General features: G+C 37.3%; 1 protein-coding gene across 5 annotated transcripts in view; it reads right to left on the reverse strand.

The window, feature by feature from the left end:
• kaznb (kazrin, periplakin interacting protein b) overlaps positions 1-21,462 on the reverse strand; it is a 168,244-nt gene that overhangs the window by 77,364 nt on the left and 69,418 nt on the right. For 4 of the 5 annotated variants that reach the window (XR_007932580.1, XM_051912274.1, XM_051912279.1 and 1 more), the window contains exon 4: positions 11,029-11,233. Coding sequence is in view for 3 of the 5 variants with exons in the window: in XM_051912274.1 (XP_051768234.1) it covers positions 11,029-11,233 (205 nt within the window). In the remaining 2 variants the exon portion in view is untranslated. Of the gene's footprint in view, positions 1-10,664; positions 10,736-11,028; positions 11,234-21,462 lie in introns of those variants that run through there. The other variant, XM_051912277.1, reaches the window with a different exon arrangement.

A 21,462-nucleotide genomic window follows, 5' to 3' on the forward strand; every position in this document is an offset into this window, starting at 1 on the left:
CTGTCAGCTCACTCTTTGCAATGTGTTCTGCTGCGTCAGCACAAGTCGGACCTCATCTGCAGTTTTTTGGCCAACTGAGCATGCTGAATATGCGTCAGGCAGTAGGTGAGAGACTGATTACTCTGATTAGCTGTTCAGCTTAACGAACCAGTTAATGAGAAGAACAGCGAAAGTGCTGAAAGCTAGCAAACAATGACGTCAAGAGGGTAAACACAGAAGGCTCTTCTAATTCTTCTAATAATCATCTTACCTAAGCATTCCAATATACAAATATTTTCATAACGAAATGCTGTCTGGAATGAAGTGATCAACATGATTCATATTCAAAATGGTAAGTAAGCGCTTTGTTTATGATTTGTATATCATAGATGTGATCGTTGGCTGACTTTCATAACGGCTTCATATGCAGAAGCATGAGACAATTTTTTGTAGCTTGCTTCACCTGAAAAGTGCAAAGCCTCACATTTCTATCAAAACATTGACCTGTTTAAGCATCCCAACCAAACATAGCAACATTGGTTCAACCAATGATGTGATTTTGGCACAGAACTATCTGTTTATTGACCAATGGAAGACTGCTCAGGAAACCAGTTTGAAAACAATTTTTGCAATCTCATTTGGTGAAGCTAATGCCGCAGAAAATATACACTTCAATTTTAAAGGTACTGACGAATTAATTGAAAATGTTTCCCATCAATTTGACAGATAAAAATTTGTTTAAACAAAGTACAAGTAGGCCTATTAGGATTAAAAAAATATATATATATATATATAAATCAGTTATGGAAAAAAGAGATGGAAAAGAAAATGCATGACACTGAAATAAAAATTAGGCAAGCTTTGAGCTTTTTATTTTGAATAAAATTAAAACAGATGCAATGGTTTAGACATCTGCATTCTCAAATGTTTTTGTTGATTGATTTAATATGTAAAACATAGCCATAAACTAGCCTATATTAGTATAAATCAGCCATATAGGCCATTTTTGCCAACAGAAGCATTAATAATGTACCTTAGATTGTAGTTGAGTTACTTTTTAAGCTTCTAGCTAAGCTATATAAACAAATAGGTCACACTTTAATTTAGGGTCTAATTCTCACTATTAACTACGACTTTTGCCTTAATAAACTTCTAATTACTGCTTATTAATAGTTAGTAAAGTAGTTGTTAAGTTTAGGTATTGGGTAGGATTAAGGGATGTAGAATAAGGCATTAATATGTGCTTTATAAGTACTAATAAGCAGCCAATATTCTAGTAACACGCGTGCTAATAAGCAACTAGTTAAAATTGAGAATTGGACCTTAAACTAAAGTGTTACCAACAAATGGTATGACATACTTCTATACAACTATGAGAGAAATTTAGAAACAAATATGACGGGTAAAATGAGACCAACAAAAGTTTTACAGCCTGTCACAGTGACAAATAATGATTAATTGCAGAACAACCCCTGGTTTTCAGCAATCGCTCATAAAAGGATTATGTATTCATAAAGACTGCTCCTAAAATGTTTTGCGATATTTAACTCTTTGCCATTCTCAGTGATGGCTCTCCAAAACAATGGATTAAATATGAGTGAACAACAACCAGTGATTGACAAAAAATCTGTATATTTAAATTGCCTTGAACTTCTAAGGTTAATCAAGGTCACATCCCCACCATAAGGAATGGTTTATTTTAGCTCAATCTTACCACTGAAATGGACAATTAGTAATTCCAGGAATGGTTTTCCTTCTGGGAGAAGTATGTGTGGATTGGGGAGATATCTGGGGGAGTGATCTATAACTACTCCTCTGAAAGGGCAAACTGAATTTTTCCTTCTCAAAATGTGTCTAAGCTCATGGCTGGTAATAAAGACTATAGAGAAAAATGTGTGTGCGTGTTTTCTAGGTTATTTGCCCATCCCATGTGGTGAGGGCCTGCCTTAAAGCTATTGTTTGGACACAGTTCACCTCACGCTGCACTGGTCACAGACAGGGCGTGGTTCAGGGAGGCCACGCTGCGGTTTGGAGACGGGAGGGGAAAGGAAAAGGCGGAAGGGGAGAGAGAAACAGAGATGGGGGCTCTCTGAACAATTTCCCCACTCTTTGGGAGCTGACAGGAAAACTGGGAGATCCCAAGGGGGAAATAAGGAGAAAGAGATACTCCCTCTTCTTTGAAAACAAAGCTGTACTGTAATCCGTCTCAAGTGCACTGGTGCAGCTAACTAGAGCAAACACCACGCTAGTATTAGTACTTTTTTCCACTGAAATGGTACTGGTTCCCATGACAGGAGATCTGTAGAGCTCGCTGAGAACCAGGCTGTATTTCCGATGAACTAAGGGCCTGCATGAATAGCCCCTGACTGATGATGTTACTACACAACCTTCCCACAAACAAACATGACACATTACTGTCTTGAGACAAACACTACCATTCAAAAGTTTGAATTTTAATGCTGAAGCCATTACTGAAGTCTTTAGTGTCACATGATCCTTCAGAAATCATTCTAATATGCTGATTTGGTACTCAAGAAAGATTTCTTATTATTATCAAAGTTAAAAACAGAACTATCCTGTTTTTAACTTTTCAACTAACTATAAAACGTCATGGAAAAGGCATTAAGTTTTCTTTCTATTAAATATAACATTTTTTAAATATGCTTGGCCCTAAAAGGTTTTATTGGCAAGAAAGTTATAAAAAAAAAAAAAAAAAAAAAAAAAAAACAGTATTCATGAATGACTGGAAAAGTCATGGAAATACATTAATCAAAACGTATGTGAACTGACATCGGTGTGGAGTTGACCCAGAACCATCTTTTTAGAGGTGGAAACACGTGGAACAGTCTCAGGTTCTTAAACCAGCACTGGCACCTTGTCTATGAAAAAGGGACATATGTAATAATAACCAACTAGAGAAACCTGAGAAGAAAACTACAGGGGAAAAAAGACACATCCCTGGGTTCCAAACACCCAGCATTGCTTAACCTTTCCAACAAATCCTTGAAAATTCACCCACGTTTCAGATAAAATAAAATCCCACAAAATCAGCGAGGCGCAACACCTCCCAAAGGCTGATTTAAAAGCAATTTAAAACATCACCTTCGTCTGCGGGCGCTTTATTGAGTTCACTTCGTCGCATTTCTCTCTGCTTATCACTTTCTCAGGGTTGCGGGGGGTTTAGCATGCTGGCTTGCGTGAGTCCCACTAGTGTTGGTATAAATCACAAGGGCACTGCAAAGCCATAAGCTCCACCGCAGGCTCCTTAACACCCTGCCTACTGCCTCCGGCTACTGCCGCTGATGCTGGCAGTATTGTCATCTGATTATACTCATAATGGCTTGTCATGATCTTTTTCATCAGTTTAAATTTAGTATTAGCTTGTAGGATTGCTTTGCATGTATCGACCTGGCAGAGGAATTACATCTATGAGTGTTGTTACTCTATTCAGCACAGCTCTCACAGCTGCGCATTTTGTATTTATAGCTAAGACAGGCACTGTAAAAAAAAAATTACACCTAGTGAACTTAAAACTTAACTCAACTTAGTTGCTGCCTTGAATTCTTAAGTATAATCAATTTGATTGTACAAGTAATTTCAATTTAAATTATGACTTAAAAAAATCTAGTTTAATTTTGTATAACACGAAATTGCTTAAATTATTTCGATTATTTTGAGTTAAAGTAATGTAAAAAAAAAACATAAATTGCCATGACTTAAATGTTTACATGTCTACTTGCAGTCTACATGTCTACTTCTACTTAACATCACATAGCATTTTGAAATATAATTTATTTCTGTAATGGCAAAGCTGAATTTTCAGTGTCACATGATTCTTCAGAAATTATTATAATATGCTTATTTGGTGGTCAAGTAATATTGAAATGTTGCAAACAGTTGTGCTGCTTAATATTTTTGTTGAAGCTCTGATCTCTTATAACATTATAGATGTCTTTACTGTTACTTTTAATAAATTAAATGCATTCTTGCAGACCAAAAAAAAAATATTCATTTCTTTTTTTAATCTTACTGACCCCACACTTTTGAACAGTAATGTATAATAATAAAATATAATAATTACAAATAATCTCAGATTATATAACCTATAGAGACTCAAAATGGAATTTATATCGGTCCAAAAGCAATGTGCCAGTGAATATGACCACATTGTGGATTTGTTTGGCTCGACTTCTCTGATGATCTTGTTTACTGCCTGTTCTGGTCTATGGACCATCAGACTTCACAGCCACAGCTGCCAACAAGGCATGCAGCTCCCTCATGCCATAAGTAATGCCAGGGGTACATTTGCACTATTACCATCTGTCAGTCAGTCACTGAAAAATGGCCCATCGATTTGCTAGCAAATTGTTTCTGCAAATAAAATCTTGCTTACTCTCTTTATAAGTGTCTCTTTCACTCTTATTATGCAAAATTCACTTTTATAAGGTGTTTGAACACAGATGTTTGTCTACAGTGTGTGCAAACTACCAGCCTATAATGGTAAAAATCCACCCACTCCTTTTTTATAATCCCTATAAATCATAAACAGTCTCTCCCAAGACTAAGTGGTTGCATATTTCCGCCTACTCATACGTAAGAGTAGGGGGAAGACCCACCCATGACTGGTGAGGATCTGCCCTATCAGCATAGATACCGCCCTGAGTGAGCCGCCCTTTCTGTGTCCTCGCTGTAGCAGCTGGAAATACACAATGTCTGTGCCAAAAAAACATTACAAATGCTCTGTTATTGGATGTACCAACGGACATAAGAGTCTCCATAGACTCCCAGCATCTGAGCCACTGAGGAAACCGTGGTTGAATTTCATTCATGAAGGAAATGTGCCAAAGAAAATCATTAAAGTGTTAAATATTTGAGCAAATTATTTTACGCCGAATTGCTTCACAAACAAGGTTCAGTTCAATGCTGGATTTGCACAAAAAATTAACATGACAGTACATGCTAGTTGATGAGCGGAATCAACTTAACTCCACAACAACTACATAAAATTATCCACTAACCTTTCAGATATGTCCAGCTCCATTCTAAAAGTTGTAACTTCTTCCTGAGTCCGGTTCGAACATGTAAGGCTGAACACCGCTACTGACAATTTTGGCTGCGTGAGATTCTCCAGTTTTGTTGTTGTTAAGTATCCAAATGAAGCACGAGCTGTAAAGCTCTGCCAACTTTCGGAAAGGGGGCCGGGAGCAGCAGCTCACTTGCATTTAAAGGGACACACAAAAGTGGCATGTTTTTGCTCACACCCAAATAGGGGCAAATTAGACAAACAATAATAAATGATCTGTGGGGTATTTTGAGTTGAAACTTCACAGACATATTCTGAGGACACCAGAGATGTATAATACATCTTGTAAAAAAGGGGCATAATAGGTCCCCTTTAAAGGTTCACTATAGTTGCGCTGGCCAATAAGGCAGTCCTCTTGGACTTACACTAACACCTAGCTGTTTAAGACGACTTCAAATATAGGACAGGAGTAGTATGGACCACTTTTATGATACTTTTACATCCTTTCACTACCTCCCATCACCTTCTACATGTTCTCTCACATCTTTGGCATGATATGACATTGAGATCGCACCTCTCAAGCATTACTTAATCTGAACAGTGACTTGGCCAATTTGCAACCTTAGACTTTCCATCAGGCATTCAAGCGTGTGCAGATGTCATTCCATTAGACTTTTTCTCATTTGTCATGCAAGTGTTCGTCTCTAGGGACACAGAGGATCGCAGCCGTCTCTCTCAGCGTGAGCTGTGAGCGAAAGAGCTCTGCTAGGTCTACTTTTCATATTCACACTTTTCGCATCCGATAGCTTGCGTTTAGAGGCGCATTTTAATCTGTTTGAGCTCGCCAAGCGAGAAAGTGAACTTAGTGTGATACCTCACTTTTTCATGTAGATTTGACACCTGAGCACCAACCAGCTGGAATTGTGAATAATGTATTATGCTTTAGCTGCATTGATTTTTAGAGAACTGTTTCCATTTTAAAAGATCAGCAAATATATATTGTGTGTAGATTTATTTTTCCCTCCTGAGACTTGATGTGTATCTGATTATGGTAATAGAGTCCATTCATTTATGAACCAAAGTTTAACACTGTTGGAACTGTTGGAACAAGCAAATTGATGACAATGCAAAGACAGCATCCATATGGCTCTGAATTATGCAAAACCTGATATGAAATGATGTGTCTGCCCTTGACTAGGGAGAAAATATTTATAATATGCAAAAGGTAATGCAGATAAGGTGAAACCTCCCCACTTCAGAACAGTGGTTGGTTTTAAGGGCCATTCACACCAAGGAAGATAACTACGTATAATTATAAATTATAATATATATATATATATATATATATATATATATATATATAAACAAAGTAATCCATACGACTCCAGGAGGTTAATAAAGACCTTCTGAAGTGAAGCGATGCGTTTTTGTGAGAAAAATATCCATATTTAAAACTTCATAAATTCAAATAACTAGCTTCCGGCGGATGACCGTACGCAGAATGCGCAAGTCGACTTGCGTCAAATGAGTAATCCTACGATGCGGCGTACGGTCGTCCGCCGGAAGCTAGTTATTTGAATTGAAAGTTTTAAATATGGATATTTTTCTTACAAAAATGCAACGCTTTGCTTCAGAAGGTCTTTATTAACCCCCTGGAGTCGTATGGATTACTTTTTTTATGGATGGATACATTATTTTTTACTTCAAAATGCGGTCCCCCATTCACAACCATTATAAACCTTGGAGGACTAAGGATATTTTTAAATATACACTCAAAAATTAGATTTTTTGATGCTGTTCACTTTATTTTGATTCAACACCATTGTATTAGGTTTCTGGTTCAAATTTAATTGCTTCTTGTTAAACTGACTTGAAACGATTACTTTTTGACTTAACTTGATGTTTTCATAATAAAATAACATGTTTCAATCAAGTAAACTCAACCAGAACTCAATCAAACAGGACTTTCACTTCCCATCATGCTTTGCAAAGGGGCTGATCTGGGAGAGTGAATGTTAAAATATAGTGTTATTTTAAGCAGTTTTTAGCAACATGAGAAAATGGAGAGACTTTTTAATATTTACTGTTCTATTATGTTGGTATTTATACGTTTCTGTTATGTTAAAAGTTTTGGGGTTACCATTGTGGAGAAGTGCACAACATGTGCTTGGGTTGAGGACCTGCTAACAACAATTAAAGTTGATTTAATAATAAAAACAACTATTTTGGGTATGCCATAGATGGAGTAAAACCAACTTTTGGTTAACACCTAACAATAAAAGTCTTTACGGAGTAAAGATTTTGTAAAAGTTGTGAAATTTGTTCTTGAACGCATCACTAAATAAACTAATCAATTAAACTGGATTTTTAGGATAATTAAACTTAATGGTTTTGGACAAAATTAAGAATGTTAACCTGATTCAACTAAATAGCATTGAGTTAACCTTATGTAATAAATTTAAGTTAACTGAAATAAATAATGTTAATTAAATGCAACATAACCAAGTTATGTGGAACCTGTTGACATAAAAAAATTAAATAAATCCAACGTATCATTTTTTTGAGTGTATCTCTGATTGTGTTTGTCTGAAAGAAGATAGTCATATACACCTAGGATGGCTTGAGAGTGAGTAAATCATGGGATCATTTTCATTTTTGGGTGAACTAACCCTTTAAAAGCAAAAGAGAGACAAACACAAATACTTTGCCTTGTTAGAGGTGCTTGCAAAAGTAAACGAATAAGTATCATTGTTATGATCACTGCTACCGTGGGTTAGGGATTTCATCAAACCTAAGTATCAAACTTTGCTGCATAACTTGTCCACACATTTACGCTAATTATACCTCGAATCGTGTGGCTTGTTGAGGAGAAGTAAGCTTTTAGCTTGGTAAACAATATAATTGGATGATAAAGACAAGGGGGAAATCCTAAAGACTTTGACAGAGAGAACAGAATATCAAAGAAATGATTCTGACTAGGGCCAGAACTATCTAGAACAGCCTCAGGAAACTTATAAGGGGCTGCATATTAATATATAATATTATATAATATGTAATATTGTTAATGTTATTATTGTTATGTTAACATGCAATCATAATGTAAACTGAAATCATATCTTTTTTCCCTCTCAATAACTATTGTTTTTAATGTAAGACCATACAGTTTTTGAAACTTCTGGAATCACAAAATCATATAAATCAATTCTAATAATAATACTACACCCAAATCACTGTATTGGCAAATTTGTCTCATCATAGTTTTCTTCTTTAGATCTTGTCATCACATAAACTTCACTTGTCATCTAAAGATGGAGGACAGCCGGAGCACAACTGGATGCCACATCTCTCCATTAGGCTGTCATAGTCCATTAAACACCGGCCCGCTTTCAAGTTTATATTCAGACTGTGTCTGCCTGCAACACGAGGTAAACATTTAGAGTGTTTGTAACAAAGTGAAAAAAGTTATTAGCGGCAATAAATGGTTGTGTGGCTCGTAAAAGGTCAGGATAGTGGAAAAATACTTGTTCACAAAAAGAAAAAAGAAAAAAAAAAGAAAAGTGAAATGAAATTGAACACAATCCAAATCCGGCCCTGCAACAAACATGACTTTTTGTGGCCCTCGGCCCTTGGCTCAATAACGACGGAAGGATGTGAGCAGAACACAAATGAACCCGAAGCCCTGATTAGAGGAATGCTGTTTTTTTTAAACAGGAGGGGGGCGGCTTTGTGTTTAAACTATGAGAGAAACTCCCACATACGGCAGGACAGAGGAATGTGTATCTGATTACGTTCTGCCTGCTCAGCCTCCGGCTCTCTCATGTAAACAGTCACCTGACTGAGAGAGAGAGAGAGAGAGAGAGAGAGAGAGAGAGAGAGAGAGAGAGAGAGAGACCGAGAGGGGCCGAGAGAGAGAGACCGAGAGGGGCCGAGAGAGAGAGACCGAGAGGGGCCGAGAGGGGCCGAGAGAGAGGGAGAAGCATTACATCAGTGCGCTGGTAAAGAGGAATGTGGGTTCACTGCAGTGAGATGCCTTAAACCCATGTGAAAAGAGAGAGAGGAGGAGCCGTGCTGTTCATACAATCTCATTCATTTAGAAGGGTCCCGCTAATGACACCTGTTCAAACACACAGTTTCTATTACTTTCGCTCCATCTGAAAGAGTCTGAGCCTGCAGAAGACCACCGGGGGGAGTGCCGCCCACCGCTGGGCTGCCCTGCATGCTGTAACCCCTATAACATCATCAACCTGACACAATATCAATACGCTGGTCCTCGCCGCACACACACAGACACTGTCCGAGCCGCTAAACATGACCTCTAGCCTGAATTTAAAAACTGCCTTGGGCTATGAAATGTGTACAACAGAACAGGAAGGATCTCGCCACACCTAACATCCTTTCAGAGAACGTGAAGTGAAAGTTGAGATAACCAGCAAAAAAGATGAGTCACAACATACAATGATAAATGAACTCACATTCAGGGTAGTTTTGGTAATAATTGCAATAGGGTTCAATTTGTTAACATTACTTAAGGTATTTGGTTACATTAACATGAACAACAATACTTTTACAACACGAACAATTATTAATGTAGGTTAATATTGTAAAAATGCTACTGTTCATTATTAATTCATGCTCTTTTATAGTACATACACTGCCATTTAAAAGTTTTGGGTCAGTAGGATTTTTTTGGAAGAAGAAATTTATATTTTTTTTATTCAGCAAGGATGCATTTAAATTGAAAGTAAAGACATTTATAATGTTACAAAAAGATGTCATTTCTATTTATAAATGCTGTTCTTTGAACTTTCTATTCATCAAAAAAAATCCTGAAAACAATTTTTCCACAAAAATATTAAGCAGCACAGCTGTTTTAGACATTAATAATAATAAAGTTTGAGCAAAACAGCATATTAGAATAATTTCTGAAGGATCATGTGAAACTGAAGCCTGGAGTAATGATGCTGAATGCAGCTTTCCCAAAGGATTAAAAGACATTTTAAAATATATTGAAGTAGAAAGTTATTTTAAATTGTAATAATACTTCATAATATTAAAAAAAAATTGTTGTTAATGTATTTTTCATCAAATAAATGCAGACTTGGTGAGCATAAAAGACTTTTGTCAAAAACATTTTAAAACATCTTACCGACCAAAACTTTTGAATGGTAGTGTATGTTGATTTCTACAACTTGCTTACAAATAAATGCTGTAAAAATACTGCTCATTTCACATCTGTGAAACATAAAAGAGGATATTTTGAAAAACATTTTTCTTTTTTGCCCATACAATTGAAGTCAATAGCCACCAAAACTATTTGGCTATCAACATTCTTCAAAAATCTTCTTTTGTAGATGAAAGAAAGTCATACAGGTTTGGAATGACAAAGTTGAGTAAATGATGACAGAATTTTCAATTTTGGTGAAATATCCCTTTACCATGAAAATGTGTGGGAGAATGGCAGTTTTAAACACTATCTTGTCTGACACTGGTTGACAAACAGACATTTCCAGCCAAACCTCACAGCATCAGTTAAGCCAATACTGCTGTGCTGGGCTTGTCGGGATGCTCAAATCATTCTACAAATGTCTGTATTACAGTTGTCTGAAAGCTAGAAGCTAAGATAAAAAAAGTATTTTAACATTAAAAAAAAGACACACTTTACCTTTAACTAAGTTTAAGTATCAGAAGTGAACCACGTGTTTCATGTTATTCCCTGCGAATCAGTCAGAGACAAGAGTTATGACGAAAGCCGAACCCAATGCTAGCTTTCCTTTTTTTCTCTCTCTCTCTCTGGCCTCTCTCTGCCTGATATGTCACAGCTGCATTGGAAAGCCGTCCCACCGGCTACCCGGGAAACGGGACGAGGCAGTGAAGAACGGGATCAGCGGCCCCCGTCCTCCCCTCTTTACTTTCTTCTCTCAACAAAAGCTCATTCCCACCCACAAACCCTTAAAAATGAACTATTCTCAACAGTAACAAGTTGAACTGCAGCTCACAGACCAAGCGAAACTTGACACACGTCTTACCGTGGAGATGGTGATGGTGGTGATGGTGGTTCTGCTGGTTGTTCTCCAGGCCGACAGGGTTGCACGCCCCCAACTCGGCCAGTCTGCGGCTGGTCGCGGAGAGCTCGGAGCGCAGGTTGGTCACCTCCTGGCTGGCCGACTGAATGGCCCCATCGATCCGCTGAGCCAGCTGCTTGTTGTCCTCCATCATTTTCAGGATTTTGCCCTGAGAAGCAAATCCACACAGAGGTGCATGGTGTCAAGGGCTCAGTCAGGGGGTAGAACAAGCCGTGGGTCCCCTGTCCCCCTTTATCTCTCCACGGCTGCCACAGTTTAGACCACACATACAAAACACGCGCTGGAGAAGAGGAAAAAAAAAAATCCCAAGTCAGACTCCCCTCCTCCTTATCCCAGCAGAAAAGACCTAATCACTACCTGTCCTCTGTTAGTGTGTGAAAGAGAACTGAGCGTGTGAAAGACAGAGAGAGAGAGAGCATGTGAAAGAACGCAACGGACAGACGCAAGCAGCAGGTAGAGGAGTGAGAGAGTTCCCGCTGAAAAACCGCGTTCCCAGCAGCTGCTTCCAGAGAGAACACAGTGCATTGAGAGATGACATGCTCTCTTTTAAACGGAGCGTACCATGTGTGCTAGATTTCTGGGGGAGAGAGGGAGGGAGCTAAAGTGCGATGTTTCTGAAACTCTGTAAACCGCAGGCTTCCCCTCGGAGAGCTTCCCTGTTTGGATTGGTTTGTAACAAGTAAGTAACTGTTCTTATGCGGCCGAGGTGGAAAACGAGACAAGACTTTTTTGCACTTCCTTGATCCCTTGACAAACACTTGTCAAGCTGGATACATCTATTCTCTCAGACAAAAACACTCCCACCCCTTTCCCTTTCTCTTCATTACATATTCATTCTTTTGTCCCTGGGAAACGCTCCCCCACTCTTGAGCTTGCAGATGGGGGTGGGTCGACTCAACTCAGGGGGAGAGGAACCAGGCAGGCCTCTGTGCTGGACACGAGGGACGGCTATTAGTCCGGCCCCCTGCACGCAGGAAATGAAGAGAATTACACTGAAAGCAATCAATCTCCTTGCAGGGTCAAAAGTTTGGGGCTGATTTTGAAAAGCCTTCTGGTCTTCAGAAGCAGACCCAAAACGGTTTACCCTTTCCCAGAAGTCTTACATAACAGATTGAAAAGTCTGTACTTTAAGTATAGGAATCAAAGAAGCTCCTATGATGTTCAATAAGACGCTGGCCTATGTTACATTTGAATGGACCTTGAAATCATCCGTAACCTTAACTGACCCATCATCTATACTAAATATTTAGCCTTTTGAACAGGTGTTGGAGGAGCCATAAAATCTGATTATACTTTTTTTTTTTAAATGAATATCTATATATATATATGTATGTAGAATATATGTGCAGTACACTGTGCAAAAGTCTTAGCCCACCATTAGATGTTGTCTTAGTAATGGTATAATGACCATATATAATTATTTATCAGTCTCTTTATTAGAATATAACCAGAAAATAAAGGAAATTTCTATGTAGTATTAAAAATCTGGAAAAAAACGGCTTCTATAGGCTAAAGTGGCAAGTATTTACTGACCCTTACACTTGAGCAATAGCAAGAACCTGACTCTCTTAAAGTTAAATAGCCACTTTTCTACTGTCAGGCCAGTGCGAGCTAGGGCTTTCAATGGGCCAGGCTAGGCTAATAGCCTTGGACCTGTAACACTGAGCCCAAAATCACGCTGCATTTCCACCATCAGGCCAGAAGCTCCGCAACGCTTCACTAAAATCCGCCCGTAACGCACCTCTCTGGAACAACAAAACCATGATTTCACCAACAAATGGAGGTTTTTATCAGAAAACTAATCAGAAAGAAATCACTGGAAACTAGCAATAATAGCAGCCATTTGTTGGCATTTTGTTGTTTACTTAAAGACTTTTAAACCCAAGCATCTATGTTTTACCACAATTTTACAATAATAAGTGATAAATTGATCATAATGAATAATTTTTTTGTAAAGATAAAACATCAGTCACAGAAATAAAGTGGTATTTACCATTATTTCACGAAAGAAAGAGGACACACGTACTTATTCAGTCAAGTCTGTTTCTGTTTATTTGTAGTCACAGGACAGTATGTTTACATCACATTTAAAAGGAACGACAATGTCTACAAATTTTCCACCAAAAATATGACCTGAGGAGCTTTAGCACTCTCTCAGTGACACTCCCAACAGTTATATTGTCAGTCAGAGAAACAGAGGAAGCTCCCCAAAAACCAGAGTTGCTTTTTTTTCCGACATATGCAAAGCTAAATATGATTATCAGACAAATTCGAGAGATGAGACGTACTGACAGATAAAATAAATACACGATTGTGATAGCCTATATGATTTGTCTGATTTCTGTAAGTGGTCGTATTTACCATGTTTACTATGGTAATAGTGCGCATAGTCAGAATCCACATCGGATCACAAACAGAAGTTATTTCAAACACTCGCTGCTGTCTGAAAGTGAATTTTGAGCTAAAATGATTTTTCAAAGTCTTTAATGCTGATGTTAGCTGGTAACCTATATGAAATCATCCATGGCACTGCTGTCTCAAGACTCAGATAAACTCCGCCTTTGTTTGTAACCACTCACTCAAGCCTGAGCTGGCCCGCTTTGGATCAAGGTATTCGGCGGGCCAAAAAACCCTGGCCGTTAACCCCGAAGAAGCCCCGACGAGGCACGATCAAGCCCCAGAAGTGACAGTGGAAACGCGACTGGCCCTGGCACGCTTGCCTTTGGCCCGACAGTGGAAATGTGGCTAATGAAATGGAAAAGGACTGGAAGGCCAAGTAAACTTTCAAAATATGATGAAAAGTTTCTCAAAGTTTCTTCTTTGAGAAACTGGAAGAAGTCCAGGAGGTCACACTAAATACTGATTTTTGCTTAAAGAAGCCATTTTTTTTTTTTTTTACATTCTGTATACATATTTCCTGTATTTTCTGTTTGTATCTTAAAGGGTTAGTTCACCCAAAAATGAAAATAATGTAATTTATTACTCACCCTCATGCCGTTCCACACCCGTAAGACCTTCATTAATCTTCAGAACACAAATTAAGATATTTTTGTTGAAATCCGATGGCTCAGTGAGGCCTGCATAGCCGCTTTATAATATTAATATTGAACCACTGTACTCACATGAACTGATTTAAATATTTTTAGTACATTAATGAATCTTGAGAGAGGAAATGTCATTGCTGGCTATGCATGAGGGTGGGTAATAAATGACATTATTTTCATTTTTGGGTGAACTAACCCTTTAATAAAGAGGCTGAAAAATAAATATGGATGGTCATTAAAACATTGCTAAAACAAAAAAGCTGGTCCAAAGTATTGACATTATATCAATTAATGCATTAACTGGAAAAAATATATTTTATATATAATTATATAACTAATTTATATATTTATATATTTATATTATATATAATTATATAACTAATTTATATATAAAAAAAGACTTATGGATTTGGCAGATGCTTTTATCCAAAGTGACTAGCATTGCATTTAAGGTCAACATTATTTAATTAATGCATTAACTGGGGTAAAATAATGATTAAAAATAATACAATATTTTTAAAAATATTTAAAAACATATTTATGCATTTGGCAGATGATATTATCCAAAGTGACTTACACTTCTTTATAACAGCTCTTGTATTAATCAAGCAAAATAATAATAATAATAATAATAATAAAAAATCATAAAATAAAATTTACAATGAAAAAAAATATCATTTAAAAATAATTTATGCATTTTGCAGATGATTTTTTATCCAAAACCACTTACATTGCATTCAATGTACACATTTTATTAATTCATGCATGCCTGGGAGGAAAATAAATAAAATGAAAATAGGAAAGTATACAACTTCTGTCCAATAAAATAGCCTAATCGCTTTTTTAAAAAAGGACAGACCTGTTGATATGTGCTCGTCAATCAAGCCATTTCATGCATGGGTCTTTCATTTTTAACTGAACAGAGCCAGTCTTGGTGAATGCCTACCTATTAAGCTTTAAAGCTTAATTTTGAGTGTATATTCACTAAATGAAGACGAAATATGCGTGCGGAGACAAACAGAAACTTAACTGAAGTGTGCACATAGTAAGTGAACTGGATTGAAAGCCTATCATCTATTTTGAATCGAGGGTGGTAGAACACCGTTTCAGCCAAATTTAACTCCTACTTATGACTATAATCAACACCAGCTTTTAACGCCATGGCTCTTATACTGCTCAAGCAAAACATTGGCTGAAAATGAGCAAAATCACTCAATCGCTACAGCAAATTGATGGGGTGTGTGAGTGAGAGAAGCAAATCTGGTGAGCCATCACACCAAAAACACAGCGAACACCTATCATTTCAAGACTGACTGAGACTCATTGGTATTCACAGGAAGCGATGCCAGAAATGAATGAGGCACAACATTGGAATCCATACTAAAAACAACCATTAAAATATGACAACAAACTAAGCTTTTACTGTCTGTGGATTTTCATTTGCATCTGTCTTACTCATAATTGAAAGATGGCTCAAATGTAATGCTATGAAACAACAGAAGTCACAAAGTTTTTTAGTAGGTTTCAGACTGATTGATTTCCATCAGAAATGAACTGGAAAGAACGCCACATCTGCTTTGCTAACACCATTCATGCTGAGATTCAGGCTGCAACTGAAAAAGGCACTGAGGCAGAGCTTTGTTTTCAAATCCCAGCCCCGAAACCACTATAGTCACACAAAATAAAAGAGCAAGAGAGTTAGAAAGAGAACGAGGAGTGGTGGAGAAAGAAAGAAAAAGGAACATGTTTGGGAAAATCTAGTCCAGTGCGTTTCATATTCTGTGGCTTTTCCATTCTGCAGAAGACAGAGAAAAGATTTCAGTCGTATTAAAAGTCACCTCCATTGACTGGAACACACCAGGCCTCACAAAGAACCCGGACTGAACAATGCTGAATGTCAGTGGGAAAAAGGACAAAGGGCAGGAACTGGACAGCTAACAGTTGTTCCATGGCTTTTACAACAAGGCCTTTCCCCAGGCTCTGCTGTTCTCACCTGCCTTTTGCCAAGAATATGCTCAAGCTGCTTACCAAGCAGAGTGAAGCCAAGGGTGCTTTCATGCTTCCTTAAAAATACTTTAAGAAAACCCTCAGAACTGGGAGGTTTGATTCACGAATAGGCTACACACTTTAGCGTTAGGCTATTTATGATGTCATTAACTTAAGTGGAAATTACATTGGCTAATAATAACAAGTAGCATGACATCATAAAAGAATTCTGATTGGCAAGAACACAGTGTCACAAATGGCTGTAGTTAAATAGCGCACAAAGACAAATAGTTCAAAAGGAAACCGGTTTTAATAGAATAAACCACAGATGACAACAGGAGAATCACAACCACGTTACACTGACGACACGGAACCCAGAACTGAGCAAACTGAGGGCTTAAGAACACACCGAGATAGTTAACATAACAGACAACACCTGGATAGCTCAATTAGTGACTATGGTAACAGATAAGGCAAGGAGGGACTGACAAAGGGAAAAACAATGAGGACTGAATCAAAACTCAAGTAAACTAGATAGTGCATAACCATGACACACAGTCACTAGCAACTAAGGTGTGACAAAGAAAAAGAAAAAAAATGTATTTAAAATACCGCTTAAAAGTTTGGGGTCAGTAAGTTTTTTAAAAATAAATGAATATGGGGACACTTTAGTTTAGGTTCCAATTCTCACTATGAACTACAGTAGTTGCTTATTAGCTTGCATATTACTAGGATATTGACTGTTTATTAGTACTTATAAAGTACATATTAAAGGGTTAGTTCACTCAAAAATGAAAATTCTGTCATTAATTACTCACCCTCATGTCGTTCTACACCCATAAGACCTTCGTTCATCTTCGGAACACAGATAAAGATATTTTTGATGAAATCCGATGGCTCAGCGAGGACTCTATTGCCAGCAATGTCACCGAACCTCTCAAGAAAGCTACTAAAGACATATTTAAAACAGTTCATGAGACTACAGTGGTTCTACCTTAATATTATAAAGTGACGAGAATACTTTTTGTGTGCCAAAAAAAAAAAAAAAAAAAAACTTTTCAACAATATCTAGTGACAGCCGATTTCAAAACACTGCTTCATGAAGCTTTGAAGCTTTACGAATCTTTTGTTTCGAATCAGTGGCTCGGATCACGTAAACGAAGCCTTGTTTACTGAAATCACGTGACGTTGGCGCTCTGAACCACTGATTCGAAACAAAAGATTCGTAATGCTTCGAAGCAGTGTTTTGAAATGACTAGATATTGTTAAATAAAGTTGTTCTTTTGTTTTTTTGGCGCACAAAAAGTATTCTCGTTGCTTTATAATATTAAGGTTGAACCACTGTAGTCACATGAACTGTTATAAATATGTCTTTAGTACCTTTCTGGATCTTGAGAGGTTCAGTGACATTGCGGGCAATAGAGGCCTCACTGAGCCATCGGATTTCAACAAAAATATCTTAATTTGAGTTCTGAAGATGAACGAAGGTCTTACGGGTGTGGAACGACATGAGGGTGAGTAATAAATGACATTATTTTCATTTTTGGGCGAACTAACTCTTTAATGCCTTATTCTGCATGACCATATTCTACATCCCTTAATTCTACCAAATTCCTAAACTTAACAACTACCTTACTAACTATTAATAAGCAGTAATTAGGAGTTTATTGAGGCAAGTCATAGTTAAAAGTTAGTTAATAGTGAGAATTGGACCCTAATCTAAAGTGTGACCATTAATACTTTTATTCGGCCAGGATGCATTAAGTTTATCAAAAGTGACAGTAAAGACAATAACAAGATTTCTGTTTCAATTCTTTTTAACTTTCTATTTATCCAAGAATCATGAAAAAAATCATGGTTTCCACCGAAATATTAAGCAGCACAACTGTTTTCAACATTGATGATAATCTTAAGCACCAAATCAACATATTTGTCATCACAGGAATAAATTAAATTTTTTACTTTTACTAATTTGTACTATATTTTTGATGAAATAAATGCAGCCTTTGTGAGCATAAGATACTTGGTGAGCGTAAGAGGTCACAAATATTAAAGTCTTACTGACTAAAACCTTTGAATGGTTGTTAATGGTATCCTGGCTCAAAAACAAAAAATATAGATGAAAACTAAAAAGTAAAATGTTTGTACATTTTAAAATTCTTATTAAAAACATCTGCCTTCATTCATTAAACACATACATGTCACTAGTTAGCCATAAAACTATAGACAGCTCTGAACATGAAATGACAGAATGAAAGAGACCAGTGTAAAAGTCTCAGCAGGAGCTACAGCTTAAACTGACATTACAGCACATTTCTATGAGATCGGACACCTGGGGAATTGACACCCGTTAGTATCGTAAAGGAGAGACCGTTCACAGGAAGGTCCACACGGCTCTGAGTCATTAGTGCAGTTCAACTGGACTCAGGCTGTCAGGATGAACTCTAATTGTGAGCGCTATGATCTACAAACTGGAAATTGGATAAGTTCACAGAACTAGGGCTATATGTGCTTTTTAAAGATGTAGAAGTAGGTCACATACTTTCCACATTATCACTTGTTTTCCCCATACTCCTTTTATCCCTTAATACTTAATACTAGAAATGTCATTAGGCAAATGTGTACAAACTCAGTGCTAATTAAATTCACAATTCAAAGACAGCAAATGTCTTTCCTTTTTATAAAGTCCCATCTGGATTTGAGAAGTAAACAATAATAAATGAATTAAGAAGTTCTTTCCCCATCATTTATTGCTAAATGTGAGTTTGGCTACAGGATTGCTGTGTGTATAAGGGCGTTCACCATTTTAAATGTCAAATGAGGCGTTTACTAAATAAATTCACATTAATTCAAACGTGTTATTTAAATAATATATAATTATCTCAAAAAACATGTTAACATTGGCAGCCCTAAAAACACTAAAACGGTTTTTAAAAAATCTAAACTAAAAAACACACACAAAAACCTAAACTGTCACAGAGTGAAAGCTAAATTGAAATGACAAACTAACCCTGACTAATTAAAAAACTATAATAATCTGGCATCAGGTGATTATTCATTGCTGGCACATCCACTGACAGGACCCAGCCTCGTTTCCTCTCGTGGGGCGTCTGCTTCTCAACTGAAAAACTTTCCAAATAGTTGTTATTCGCTTGTTCATTTTGCTGCAGCTGTAAATAGCACGTGATTAAGCAAGTGCACTTAAAACAAGGTATTGATAAATGGCCACGGTGAGAAGCTGGTCTGGTTAATTGAATATCGACTCATGCCAGGTAAACTGGAATATTTGCTGTTTTGCTCTCAAAGAGAGCAAGAGAGTTTGTTGAGCACAGCCAACTTTTTATAAGGCTCTTATCAGGGAACTGTGTGAAAATCCTTCGGCTGCCAACTCTGTTTCCTCACATGTGTCAATGTGTATATGTGAGGGGGCGTGAGAGGGCTGAGTACAGAGAGATCATGGGCATGTGTGAGGTCAAGGGCTCTTCCCACAGACTCTTACAACACTGAATCCATGCACTAGCAGGGTGTCCAAAACCACAGGAAAGAGCAATATCATTTCCTGAGTAGGACTTGAGCTTATTGATGCAGAACAAGCTGAGCTCATGTACTTTTTTCCACTCTTTCCTACAGGGTGGATGTCCAGATAATGATGATTTGTTGGTTTTGGGAGATGTATGAAATGATATGAATGAACTATATCAATGACCATTTAAGAACTGATAAGATATACTGAAGGGTAGTTGACATGGAAGCTTTTTTTCATGAGCATTATGACTTTTCTTTTTATTTTCACCATTTTTAAGCAGCATTTGTCTTCTCCAGTTCATTTTAAATGGTTCCGCAGTGTGACGTTTTTCAAAAGGACAAATAATTATAAAAGAATTAGCAAAATGCTGTTTAAAATAGTTTGATTGAGTAGAGCGCATCACACCGCAGGACGTCAACCTCCCAAAAGTATTTCTTTTTTTTTCTTCTTTTTTTTAAGACTTATTTTTGGCAATTTTTGCCTTTATTATGATAGGATTGTATAGAGTGGACAGGAAGCTAGGTTGGAGAGAGAGAGAGAGAGAGAGAAAAGATGGGATTGGAAAAGGTCTGGAAGCCAGGACTCGAACTTGGGTTGCCCGAAGCGTGACGGCACTATATGTCGACGCGCTGCCCACAAGGCTATCGGCGCAGACTTCCCAAAAGTATTTCATGTCGACGGTCATGATATTATACACTACCATTTAAAAGTTTGGGGTCAGTAAAACATGAAATGGAAGTTGCAATAGTCTTTTATTCCCTATTGTGATGTATATCCGAGTGAAATGGCTTATAAAATGAAAAAAAAAAAAAAAATGTAGGGCGAGATTTGATTTCTTATTTCTATCAATGTTGAAAACAGTTATAGTAATTTTTGTGTGAAATCCGTTATTATTCTTTGATTAACAGAAAAATCAAAAGAACACTTTTAAATAGAAATCCTTTTCAAGTCTTTGCTCTCACTTTTGGTCAATTTAATCCATCCTTGCTGATCTTATTGACCCCAAACTTTTGAACTGTAGTGCATCTACTGTATATGGAATCCAATTTAAACCAATCCAGTTTAATAAAAAGACAATTGTGGCTTTGTGTGTCCAAACTGATATTTCACAACTGCAAATTTTGTCTTGTAATTGAGACTTCATATTTTATTTTACACTTTATCTCATAATTATCTTTTTAATTTCTACTCTGAGGTGGAAACAACCTCATCTACAGTATGAATGAAGATTTTAAAAATGTTTATGTGAGAGAAGTCAGCTCTTTATATATCTATAAGAATTATTTATCTACTGTATAGGTAAGTCTCATCTACAGATATTTCACAATAGTCTGCTTGGGCTTTCAAAAACTTCTGGCAGATGCGAGTATATATTTCTGTGTGCGCGAACAGCAGCACATTTGTGTGTGTGTGTTTGTGTGTGACTGGCAGAACGCTGCGGTTGGCCTTTGGTTTGGTGTCTGTGAGGGACAGAGGGGCATTGACGCAGAGCAGCGCTGGGGGCGGCAGACGGAAGCTGGTCCCTCATTCTTCATCTCTTATTGGACTGAATGAATGCGCTGACTCCTAAAATAACAAATATAGAACAATGGCAGAGCCAGAGGGCCTGGCACAACCCTGTTGCAGCCCCCTCTCCTGCCACTTATCAGTCAAACTAGTTACTACATCCATCACTATTAATAGGCAGCAACAGGGCAAGATTTGGTCTCCGAAGAGCTCCTGTGAAAGCTACAAAGATGTGTAAATTATAAAAGAACAATGTTAGAGAGTTAAGGTGCAAATAATTAGGCCCAGAACCCAGTCAAGCGTACACCTCCCAGC

This window comes from Ctenopharyngodon idella, chromosome 11, assembly GCF_019924925.1.
Source record: "Ctenopharyngodon idella isolate HZGC_01 chromosome 11, HZGC01, whole genome shotgun sequence".
Classification (NCBI taxonomy): domain Eukaryota; kingdom Metazoa; phylum Chordata; class Actinopteri; order Cypriniformes; family Xenocyprididae; genus Ctenopharyngodon; species Ctenopharyngodon idella.